Raw genomic sequence first — 12464 nt, 5'->3', positions numbered from 1 at the left:
ACTGGAAGAGTACCATTTAGATTCTTTGGGATGATGTTTAAATAAGAGGAAAGAAACACTCAGTTTTAATTACTTAAACAAAAAGAAACTTTCATATTTTCTTATATTATTTTTATAATTTCAGTTGTAAGGTCTGATGTTTGCAATGTGTTACAAGCGTATTTCCCCAGCTCTGGCTGTGGGATGCTTTGTGAATTTTAGTGTGCTTCTGCTGGGTTCACGCTGCTTTTCCTGTTGTCCTTGGTCTGCAGCAAGTAGAGTTTCAGGGTCAGGATTTTTGGTTTCTATCTCACCTTGGGCTATGGCCACATGACATTGAAAGGGACATAAAAAGAAAAGGGATTTATGTGGTAGGATGCATCCTTGTACTCAAAGAAAGTAGAAGAGGAAATGACAGCCACATTCATTTAACCCTAGCAGTAAATTTAGCTTTGGTAATTATAATCTCCTGATGAGCTGATCAGTCCAAATCTAGCTGATTTAAGGTTTCCAAAGCAGTTTATGGGACTTAAGAATGCTGGTATTCAGTTTCATAAAATACTTTTTTGGATGGTCTTTCTAGATGGTTTTTAAATTGTGCTCAGTGTTTGGAAGTGTGTAGCTTTCACCTTTAATGTATTAAAAAAAATAAAAAATGAAGCTGGCAGTTTGAATACCAGTCATTGCTGTCCACACAGCACACTTGTATTCTACTATACATAAATATGTGGTCCATTTTAGTTTTGGAAACACCTTTGCAGCATGTGGGGAAAACAGAGGAATTTTCACGCAGTGAGATTCCTGCATCTAACACTGATAGGGGTTTTCCTTCCTTTCTTTCTTGTGCTAGTGCTGGACATTCCACCTCCTCGACGCTTGTGTAAAACTTACTATATAAGCTATATTCGAAACCTATATTTTAGGGGGTTTATTATCTTTAAAGGCTAGTCTTTCGTTCACATCTTCCTTTTTAATAAACACGTGCTAAAAATGCAAGTGGCTATGCTTTATTCATTTGATTGTGCCTCTGAAACTCTAGCGCCCAGGTGCAATCAGAACTACATTTATACCTTGGAGTTTCCTCTTTTTGTAAGGCTGAGCCTAACTTTCCCATTTTACTAACGCTTATATTTAAGGGCATACGTTTCTTTTCCCTATATTGAAACCAGAGATGTCTTCACTACGGAAGAAAGCAGTTTTCCTACTGTTCTGTTTTAGATAAAAGCCTGGGCCAGAAAATTCAGATCTGTTCTTGACTTCCCATTTTCCTTAAGAGTTTCTCACACCACGCGTCAGAAGGGTTGGTTACTTCACATGCAAGACAGGCACCAAGTGTGGAAGTCGGATCAACCAGACTAAAGAAACTCAAGCATTTGTAAGGAGCTCTTTCCTCAGGTGTAAATGAAAGGACTTTGTCCCTTTCCAGGGCGAGATCCGTAATCATTAACTCATTTGACTTAGAAAAACTGTTTTATTGTCAGACAATTCAGTAGGAAGGTAAGGTCTCTTGCTGTGAGTGAAAATGAAATAAATGAAGCTCATCTCCAGCAGGAGCACTGAGACCATCAGGAAAAGGGTTTTTCTAGTGAAGATGTCCTAGGTGAAATCTTGTGGATCCAGACACAAGTTTTGTTCTTGATGACCGCTCAGCTTCATCCTCCGGAGTTTTAAGGATTCTCCAGAACCAAAAGGTGGGTTATGCAATTTGTGTGTCTTTTTATTAGTTGAATGAAACCAAGCCGTGTGCTCGGCTTGGTAGACCGCTTTTGCCTGGAAGGCTGTGACATGACATCAGGAATCTGAATCCCCAGGAGTGCTCCAGGCATCCATACCCAGATGAATTTCACAATGAGAAAAGCTGGGGAGAGGAAAACCATCCTCAGCATTTGGCAGGAAAAAGGAGCAGTGCTGTGAGTGGGTGCTCAGCCAGCAAGGGAGGGAGTTGGAGAAAGAGGCTTTGCTTTCCTCTTAACCCACCGTCCTCTCTGTGTTGGGACAAGGGAATGAGCAAGAGTGCAGTTGCTGGCTGCCTGCCCAATCCTTTTGATCCAGAGGGGAGAGAGGTGCTCTGCGGGGAAGAAAGGCAAACACAATGATGGAGTCAGAGCAGGAGAAATGAGAGGAGGTAGGATGAAAGGACACTGGAAGGGTGGGGGCAGGGATCAGCCCCTGGAGGCAATAAGTTGGCATGAGTGACTCTAAGAAGCACAGGAGAGTTCATGCAGGAAGCTAGTGCCGACCAGATCCCAACTCACACCATGATTTGCTTCATAAAAGCATGCCCTGCAGAGAAAAGGCTGAAATTGAACGCCATCTTCCTCTTCAGATTTGTCCTTTTGTGTTTTTTTACACGGAAGCAGCTTCTCAGGTTTAGGTCGGATAGTATGTGAATAGACATAAATGGTTCTTTAACACCAGACGTGATTTTAGGGTGCGTAACGCCTAGAGAGAGGACAATTCATGGTACCAAGGTGAGTAGCGTTCATTTATTGACTACACAGGGAGATTAAAATTAGAAGTGTTGATGGATGTTGTACGTTCCCTTCACAGCCTAACTGAACACCAACCTCTGTGTCCCTTCACTCAGTTTGCGCTGTTCAGAACCACACCCGTTTGTTTCGCTGCGCGGGTAACAGCAATAGTATTTTACTGTTCCATCTGACAGCAGCAGCGACAGCAATCCAGCTGCTTTCAGAATTGCCTCAGCAAATGACAACGTCGCTGAAGGTTTAGTCACCTGCTTGTCAAGGGCTGGTACAGTAAAGGTAGACAAACTGGAAAACCTAGTATTGCACAGCTGAGGGCTGCAGTTCTCACAACTAGGCAAATCGATACTTCCTCCGCCTCCCGTTTCCCTCTAGCCAGTGCAGATGACGACATTATTCATCCTTCCAAGGAATTCCCCTTCTTTATCAGCGTTTTGAGATCACTCCTGTGAAAACTATCCCAACTCTCCCTGTTACCGTCTCCAGCCTCGTACCAGAACTACTACTGGCCATAACTGCAGCCGAAACCAGAAGGAAATGAGTTGCCTCCGTGCTTGCTTCAGAGTCAGAGGTCCTCGCGCAGAGACAGCAGCTATGAAAAGGCAAAGCTCTGGTCAGGAGCACGAGATCATTGAATTACAAGAAGATAACGTGGAGGAAAGTGAGGCTGATCATGGCAAGCCTCTAGATGCTCAGACGAGAAAGGTAGGAATTTCACATGCTCATTTGATACTTGCTGTCGGTGAAAACACCACACAGCAAGTGAAATGACACTTTGCAGGAACATCTTGTAGAGGTGGTTTAATTTGTTGTTTGAGGGAGAGGGAAAGGTTAGTCACTTGAAAGAAAGGGCTGAAAACCTGTTAAACATTTATTTTCCTCTTCTCAAGAAGTGTTCTAATATTGGAGAGGGATTTTAAGCTTTCTTTTTCATTTTTTGTGCTTGGCTGTCTGTGAAGTTTAACTTGGAAAACGAAGTTGTAATTGGTGCTCTGAGTTTTGCTTTCTCTTTTTGTGTGCTCTCAGTGGGATTAGGCTCAAAAACAGAAAGGAGAAAAGTTGAAACCCATAATAAAAGCAGGCTTTCTTTCAGAACAAATTAATCAGAAAACAGCACTGCCAAAACAAGAATAGAATGTCCTGCAGCCGACCTTGCTGGATTCTCTCTTGTTTTGAGTAATTTGCAGTTGCTAAGAATTATGAATTTGTATGAATAGAGTGCCCCAAAGCCTCAGTTAAGACCAGCGTGTGAGTCCTGAGGGAGTTCGCTCCCAGTGTTTAGCTTGAAGCTGTGGAAGGGACTAACGCTGGCAGCGGAGCTGCATATACTCACAGGTCGCTTTTTGTACAGTGATCTTTCATTACTTACTCAAGAGTGGAGGGAACATCAGTGGTGGAGCGAAGATGTGTCCCCCTTTTCTGTAGGGATGGCTGAGCCCTCCCGAGAGCTGGGCTGTATTCGTCACGCCACCCCTCCCTTCCCGCTCCTGCCTGAGCAGCACTGAACTGCTTCCTTGTGTGAGCCCCTCAGCTCTGTCGGCTGATTCATTCCACCGGCTAGGCAAAAAACCCCACCGTTTGCTCTGCTATATCTGATTACTTCTCTTCTGGTCTGGTAAGCTGAAACAGCTTGCTGCAGGGTCAGACGAATTCTAGGGAGGCGCAAAGAGGAACAGGAGAGGGTGGAGGAGAGGCAGGGGTGAGCCAGATCCGCTCAGCTGTCTTGAGAAACTTTATCCTTAAGTTTCAGTTTAGACTTCCCCTTCCCAGAACTGAGTTTTCATTTGGGCTGCGTTTCTGCTGATTCTGGCAACTGGCTTCCTATCCTATAGGGACCGCTGGAAAATCATCAGGCTCTGCTTCCCGGTCAGGTGGTGGGTTAATCGGAAGAGCTGCCCTGCCCACTGGGGAGAGGTTTTCTCTGCTGCTGCTCCCTTCCAGGAGTCTTGTGATGATGTATATGGGCAATGTCCAGAGGGTGTTGGCCCAGCTGGTAGGCGATAGTTGTAGAGCTGAATGCTTGCTTGAGATCGAGCGGGTTTGCTATGCGTGATAAAGAATTACCCTTTTGTGATGGTCTAAATATGTGGCTCTATCGAAACTTGGGCTTGGTAACTGTCTGTCTCAACTGATATTACTATGCCTGATTTCATAGTTGTACTCTAGGCAGTAGTTAACTGGCTTTTTTTTTCTTTTCTCACAAAACGATATGCTAGTGTCAAGTATTAAATTGAAGCTTCATTCTCATAATACATTTTAAAAATCAAATAAAAAATATATATGTGAACACGATCACACCTGAAAGCACGTTGTAAGTGAAACCGTATTCAGCTTTTGCCCTTCGTTCTCCACCAAAGTGAAGTTCTACATGCAGGGGTGTCTGCAGAGAGCGCTGTTATCTGCCCCCGCTCCTGGAGAAATGACTCTTGTAAGGTCTTTCTGCGGGTATCTGTTTTCTCTCCCTGTTCGTCTGCCACCCCCAAAGAGGCTTTAAGCCAGCTGGTGGATGTCAGCTGAATTCAGTGAAAGGCTTTCTATTATGCTGGTTTCTTAGAAAGTTCAAAAGGTAAAGGAAGGTAACCTGGGTTAATGCCTCCAGCTAGCAGCTGGTTTCTGCCAGCCTGCACATGTGTGGCCCAGACAATCTACAGCATGTGCTTTGCCTTGCCTGCTACTGATGTCAAAAAGGACGTGGAGTTTACCACTGGATTTATGGCGGATGAGGAGGAGGAGAAGGAATTAAAAAGGCAGGATGGTCTGCTTATGAATTCATGCCCTTCCTTCAGTCTCCTACCTGTGGAATAAAACAATTTGAGTTTTTCATTTGTTTTGTGTGTCACCTAAGCTTTATTTATTTTATTTTATTTTTTACTACTACTAGGGTAACTAATTAAAAGACTAATTTCTGCTGTGGTCTTAAATCTTATTAACAATTAAGTGAAAGGCCACTATTGTCCTTTCTTTCCTGTATGAACATACATGTATGCACAATTGTTTTGAAGAGAGTTTCCTTGTGATCTCCTAGAACAGATGAGATTTTTAATGAACTTTCTGTTAAATATACTCAATAGGCTTCAAGTTTCTATTCTTCTGAAGAAAAAGGGAGCTGGCTGTAAAAGTCTCAATTTTTTTAGCGTGTTCTTTAATGCAATAAAATCTTATGAATAGCAATCCACTTGCTTTGGGTGCTGGCATCTATGCAGACTGATATCATCAATATTGCAGAGGTGAATGATTCTGGAAATTCTTCCACAGGCAGCTTTTTGGTTGGTGGGGGTGGCAAACATGTAAAGGACAGCTTGCAGAACATACAAATCAAATCGATGTAGTTAAGAAAAAAAAATTGGAAGCCATGAAAGCACCTTTTTAGCACCTCAGCTTAACGGGCAATTCAGGAATTGGAAATTCTGCACAAACGGGGAACGATATGTCTGTCTTTCAAGTAAAAGCCTGCCTGTGAATGTCCTTTGCCTTCTGCAGGTTTATGTTCCCACGGGCCGCAGTACTTAAGGGTGGGAACCTCTGGTGTAGGGCATTGCTTACCAATGAGACTCTCCCATCTATGTGGGGGTTTTGTTTCTAAATGTTACAGTAGAGACCGGCTTAAATATTTTTTCCCACCTTATTTCATTAATCAACATGACTCTTCCTTTTGTAACTAGGAGAGAGATCCTTGGAAATCATGCGGGAATGTAGTTTTCTGGAAGTGTAAACTATGGATGATTATAACTACAATTTTTCTAGTATTCTTCCTGGTCATTCTCATCAGCCTAATTCTTTATTCTAGTAAGTATCTCACTCTTGGTTTGTCCTCTAATAAAAATGTACAATATGTACAATCTAATATAACATAAATAGAACAGTAGCACCCTTGAAATTCCTTCTGTAAACTGCCGAAGGGACTGGGATGCTGACTGCAGAGGGTGGTGTGTTGAGTAGTAGATGTGAACGCTTTTAGCTTAGCAGGCAACAAGCAACTTGTAGCCTGATCAGAGGGCAGTTCCAGTTTGTAGCTAAGTGAGAAAACGTTACGAGAACAGTTGGGAATGAGGATGGAAATGATGCTTGTAACATTGCAACGAGCGCAATGGATCACTTGCGTCCCCTCCAGTGGTGTCGGTGCCTGTCAGGCTCCCAAAGCAGCTGACTTTCCCTACTGGGGGTGGGTGATTGACCTCAATGTGCTGTCACTTTTCTTCAGGTGACTTGCACTTTCTTTCTGTTACTCCCAGACGGTCATTACCTAGGAAATCTGTGAGAAAGCCACCCTGAAGAAAGCTAAGCGAGTTTTTTTCAATACTTCTGCTAACTGGGAATTTGTCCTTCCTTTTCTGTCTCCTTTTGAATACTAGATGTTTACACAGATGAGGATGACTATTGGGATCCCGAGGCGCTACTAAATAGTAGAAATTATCGCAATTTTTCAGGAACGTTGGAGTTAATGTGTGGTCTCCCACACCTCTTCTCTGAAAACATTACTAAGAGGGTATGTGTTGATGTGATTCTTGGCAAAGCTAATTCTTCTTGTAACATAGATTCACTGCTTTCCTTTTTTAGAAGTTTGTTTCTCTGTGTAGCAATTGCAAGTAAAAAAAAAAACAAAACAATAATCTGAGAGCTGTACTTTTTCTGGTATAATTTTAAGTCCTGATCTAGAGAAAGGAATTGCTTTTAAGCACACAAGCAGTTTACATTGATTTTTAAAAATAAATAAATAAATAAAAGGAGAGGGAAAAAAAAAAAGCCATATTTTTTTCCCCCTAAACTTCAGTAATGGTTGGGGCATATTCTTTATCTTTTTTATAGAATCACTGAATAATTTAGGTTAGAAGGGGCCTGTGAAGTCATCTAAGCCCAATGCCAGCTAAAAATCCTGTGTGTTGCATTCTCCTGTAAGTATGTAAGACACAATGACAGTCTGGCTTTTATAGCTGTCATTTGCCTTGAGCCATTACAGCTCTGAGTTACGGCTGCAATAAGCTCGGCAGGCATGGCAGTGCTGATTTTGACTTATTGTGGTAAGCGACGGTCAATAGAGAGACCCTTCCCTCTATCGAGTAAGAGTAGAAGGGGGGGTTGATACTAATAAAAACCCAAGCCAAACAACATAAATTGCACATGGCAACATGAGCGCATATTTTCAGTTCACCCCCGAATGCCTCCATTGTGTTAAGGTAATATAGTAATCACTCAAACTCCCAGATTAACTTGTCTGTCAAGCTTAAAAGGATTGCATACCCTTTCTGGGGCGGATGTTTGATGATATTTGACCTTCAGCACCTGCATTTATGCCCCTTAAAACACCTCGTAAGAATGATTTGCTGTACTTTTTTTATGGGGAAAAGAGAGAGGGAATGGAATAAATATTTTTTTCTTTTCTTTTTTTTTTCTCTCCAAGTTAACAGATGTCTACAGTTCATCTCCAGCTCTAGGGCGCTACTTTAGGTCGGCTCAGGTGGTTTATTTCAGGTAAGCAATTTCTGTCACCAAAATTATCCAAAATTTCCAAGCTTTTGATAAGACATACATGTGCCTGTGTAAATATATGCAACATTTAAATCTGTGAAAAGGAGGATGTTTGAGGGAAAGTTACAAAAATAGGTAACGAAAACTGTTTGAAGGATCCTCTGGTGTAAATGGCAAGTGCTGCTAATAATATATAATGACAGTAACATTTTCCTGCTGTTAAGTGTCACCTCTGCTGTCTTTGGTTCCAAATGCAGCCCTTAATAAACATATTCAAAGACATTTATTAAAAGGAAAAAGAGCTGCTGGAACCACTTGAGATTGACATGGCTTAAATAGTCTTAAATAAATAAAATATGGTTGATAGGGAGGGGAAAATTGTTTTGTTCCCAAAAGAGCAAAAAGCAACAGGGACATACAAGTCATGACAGCCAAAACAGTAACATTGCATCGCTGGTATGCTTAGATCATTTTTCCACCACACTTTATTTTGTACGACAGGAGCAAATCTTAAAGTAGCAGCACGTTAGAGAGACTGGTGGAGTAGGAGTCGGAGGCAGAGCAGGTGGTAGAGTGGATGCTGGGTTAGCCGGGGTGGGAGATGCTTACACATGAAGGAGAAGCTCAGCCACCAAAGGCTGATGGGGACAGAGGCGTAGCAATGGTGGGAAGAAGAGGGAAAACATCCAGGCCTGCCTTGCAGAGGCAACAGAAAGCTTCAAGCTGGAACAGAGGGAGGATCTTACTCTTGGCAGAAACTGGCGCTGGAGGAAGGGTAAGGAGTTCACTGTGGTTGAGGCTGTAGAGTTTTAACCTATGGAGATACCACAGACTTACAACAGGAGGGAGGCTGAGCAACAGAGAGAAAACTGGGACTGTAAAGATCACCTGCAATATGGTCCTGCCATGGAGAGACAGCAGGGAGGCAAGGGAAGGTGGTCAGAGGGCTTCCACAAAGACTTCTGAAAAAGCACTGTTACAAAAGGGATTAGAAAGAGAGGAATAAATCATGGGAAGTAGATTTTCAAAAGCCCAAGGCCCTTGAGAGAGCAAGGACAGAGGAAGACCTGCCTGGGCTGGGGCAAGGGGCAGTCATGAGAGCACTTTGGGGAATGTGCTCCCCTGTACTGCCAGCCTTGGACATGCTGGCTGTGTTCAACGAGTGAGCCTTATGTGTAAAAGTTATAATTTACACACCGAATACAAAGCTGTAGTTCTGCATACTTACTGACTGGCTGATCTGTCTCTTTTTCTCTCTCCCTCCCTTTTTCTCTCTTTCTCCTTTTCTTTTCCCGCATCCAATGTCTTTTTTGATGTCTTAAATCCTGGGTGTACAAAATGTAACTGTCAAGTTGTAGGTAGGGAACTTGGTAGACCACAAACAGTGAAATCTCCAGAGATGGACTCCAGTGCATTAGTTTGCATAATCCACTCCAGAGCTGGGGTAAGAGCACGGATCGGTTGTGCCAGGTACCACTAGCAGGAGAGCAAATCTTTCTGCAGGTTCTCAGCTAACCTATGCGTGAGATATTGCGGCACCTCTGCTCTTATCGTTATGTACTTGTTAGGCACAAGTGCTGAAAACCTCACCCCATTACGACATGTGTCCACTTGCCCTTTGTGCATTTGAAAACGTGTCTCAGTTTGCCTTCAGGTATGTGCCCCATTTCTGTTGATGTCAAGAGCTGCTCTGAGAAGTGGGGGTGAAAGAGGAAACTGGAATTTTTGATGTCAGTTTTCCTTTATAATGCTTTTCTTAGAACAAGTTTAAAAAAAAAAAAATCCACACCAACATTGGTATGAAAAGTCAACCTTCTCAAGAAAGAAAAGATCCAGTCATGACTGGAAGGCATTCATACTTGACTTTTTTTTGTTTTTCAGTAATGAAAGCTCCACTGTATTTTATCAGCTAGAGTTTTCTGTACCACCGTCAACAGAGGGGTTTATGGAAAACACAATGAACCCAGATTTTATAAGGAACGTTCTACGTCAAAATATTTACGATGAAGATGATTCTTTTAATACTGGGGCGTCTGAATGTAACAGGTTAAAGCTTGACCCAACTTCTCTCACATTAACATGTAAGTGCTGTACATTAGAGGGACTGTTTCTTTACAAAGAGCTGAAGTATTTGCTTGAAAGAAGGGAAATCTTTCTGGAAAGATGTTGATTTTTTTTAGGAAATATATTTTGAACAATAATATTAAGAAAATTGTAAAATATTCAGTTTTCAAGAAAGTCTTTCTATGCTTAGCTTATTACCTAGGATTCAGTATTTAGTCCTTTGATTAGAAACAGAGTAAGGATGAGACTGCTTAGCTACAGACTCCAACCAAACTTTTCAGCTCTCCACTTGCGTATTATACATACAAAGAAAATCTCCTCATATGTGTGTGCACCATAATGGGGAGCCAAATAATTAAAATTATTTTTCCTCATGATATATTTGTATTTGAATGCTTATTAGAAAAGTTAAAATCCAAGTGACACCAGATAAGTAATTTGGGGGTCAACTTCTGATTTTTTTTTTTTCATAGTCAAGGATAAAAAAGCCTCCTGATTTTTGCCTTGTCAAAGTTTTTTGGGAAAATTTATTATGCACAGAGATATCTTTTAAAGGAATGAAATGTTCTTTCTTCTACGTTTTCTAGGGAGTGATTCCAATGACTACCCGTGACTAGGTAGAGATTCCAGTGATTTGTCTTGACAAATCCATAGATCTGTCTTGACTGAAATGTCAGTATAAAAGCCCTATGAGCTTTGAAGTTTTACTGGAAAAAATGCATGGAGCTGCTTCCTCCCACCTCCCACTTACATGCTTTCAGAACAATCCTAGGTTAACACGTCAACATACAGTGTATATAAGTAAGATTTGTGCTTACCTCAAACTGATTTTTCTTCATACTTTTGATACTCAAGAGAGCAACAGCTCATGAGTTCTAATACTCAGTATCATTTTGCTCCTTATATATTGACAGGATTCATAGAAAACACATTGCAAAAGGGACGTGAAAGAATACGCTGAAATATCTAACTAAAGTTTCATTTCAATGTTAATAATGTACTGTTTTAACTTTCAGAGTAACGATGGAAAGACTCCTCATCTTCCTTATCGTCTAGGAGAGATGGGCTTCTTCTCTCTATTAGTAATCCCAGGGCCGGGAGCTGTTCATTCGGTAGAAACAATTCTAAAGACTTTGTCCTGTAAATACTGTCTGTGATGCAATATTGTAAACGGGAAATGGTATATTTATAACAGTGTTGTACTCATAAACATTGCTACCTCCTTCTTTATCGTTGTCCTGATATATCAATAACCCATTTCGCCCTTGTGAAAATTGTGTATCTTGCCTGACGCATGCTCTGTTGACTTTGAAATCTCTGTTTTATCTTGCCTTGTGATTAAAATTGGTTTCCCTGCATGAGCTTTAGAAGGATTCTTGCACATGGCTCCTTTCTTCTGCTCTTGGATTATCCAAAATTATCTGCACGGATTTGTCCTTAATGCTCCCTTCCATCCATGCCCAGGTCTGTTACTTTCCCCCGCCAACTTCACGTGCCTTGTTTCCCTGTTATACTTTCCTCTCAAAACAGCCTGAAAACTTAAATATACTTCCGGTTTTCTTTAATTACAGGCAAGACCTTTGCTTCTTAAATGAGCTTTAACTCTCATCATTCCTTTGTTAATCCTACAGTCTTCCTGAACAAGGTGGTATATTTTTCTCTTCTGTAATGTGAAATAGAAATGGAGAAGGAAGAAACATATCTCGTTCATTACTGCACCTGAATGCAACCGGAATCTTGAAAAGGCCACGTTAGCTGTGTGCTTTAATATTTAGCTACTGGTACTTGTAAAAAGACAGTTATTTGACCCTCATTTGTAAATTCAATGAGAAACTAGTCTATACCCTAATTATGCTCCCTGCCCCTGCAGTGGGGATAAAAATGGACAGATGCAAGACATTTGCCTTAATAAGGCAGCAAGTAGTTGTTCTTGTTGACAAGAGATCAGATGAGATGGACCAATGCCAAGAAGAAGGTGCTGAAGCAGGTCACGTAAGCCAATGCGGCATGAAAGTTGTAGCCAGTAATTAACTGTAACACGAAAATTAAAAAATAAGCGTTAACTTTACACAGAATGTGATGGATTCACTACCATGTTAGTGAAGTATTGCTTCTTGTTATTTGTTTATAGCCAGTATAACTGTTAGTACTGTTGGATAGACAAATTTATTTTATGAAACCTTTTGTATTGTGAGAAATATCTTATGGGAAATTGTTTCTCTTTTTCTAATGTTACTAGTTTATTTAAGGAGTAATATGATAATTTCAACATGCATTAAATTATTTATTTTTACTCTAAAAAGTGTTTGTTTTCATTCTTCAGCAGCTCCAGTCCTTCAGATGTTTGAGTTGCAAAATAACCATCGGAATTATAAGTGCTTACAGCTGTGTGAAACATCTGTCTGACACAGCTGTACACGCAAACCCATATTTGTTGATGCTTGAGTTTTAACTGAGCTTGGGAAACAG

At 41.2% G+C, this 12464-nt stretch overlaps 1 protein-coding gene across 2 annotated transcripts; it reads left to right on the top strand.

Annotated features, from left to right (window-relative positions):
• Positions 1-1276: 1276 nt before the first annotated feature.
• On the top strand, positions 1277-12259 carry C1H3orf52 (chromosome 1 C3orf52 homolog). Of its 2 annotated transcripts, XM_063318848.1 has the most exons (7): positions 1277-1670; positions 2952-3170; positions 6128-6251; positions 6818-6951; positions 7864-7934; positions 9813-10012; positions 11012-12259. In XM_063318848.1, coding segments are annotated over exons 2-7 (699 nt in total). In that variant the 5' UTR covers positions 1277-1670; positions 2952-3002; the 3' UTR covers positions 11014-12259. The 2 variants fall into 2 exon arrangements, with proteins under 2 accessions (XP_063174918.1, XP_063174831.1); XM_063318761.1 differs by lacking the exon at positions 1277-1670 and having other exon boundaries at positions 2853-3170.
• Positions 12260-12464: the final 205 nt, after the last annotated feature.

This window comes from Chroicocephalus ridibundus, chromosome 1 (genome assembly GCF_963924245.1).
Source record: "Chroicocephalus ridibundus chromosome 1, bChrRid1.1, whole genome shotgun sequence".
In the NCBI taxonomy this organism is placed as follows: Eukaryota; Metazoa; Chordata; class Aves; order Charadriiformes; family Laridae; genus Chroicocephalus; species Chroicocephalus ridibundus.
The sequence above is the reverse complement of the archived record's forward strand: the minus strand, read 5'-3'. Positions and strand labels throughout refer to the sequence as shown.

Coding starts and splice junctions, on each gene's coding strand:
- C1H3orf52 (XM_063318848.1), top strand. CDS start 3,003: ATGAGTTGCCTCCGTGCTTGCTTCAGAGTCAGAGGTCCTCGCGCAGAG. Junction 3,171..6,127: donor TAGATGCTCAGACGAGAAAG/GTAGGAATTTCA, acceptor TTTTGTAACTAG/GAGAGAGATCCTTGGAAATC. Junction 6,952..7,863: donor CTGAAAACATTACTAAGAGG/GTATGTGTTGAT, acceptor TTTCTCTCCAAG/TTAACAGATGTCTACAGTTC.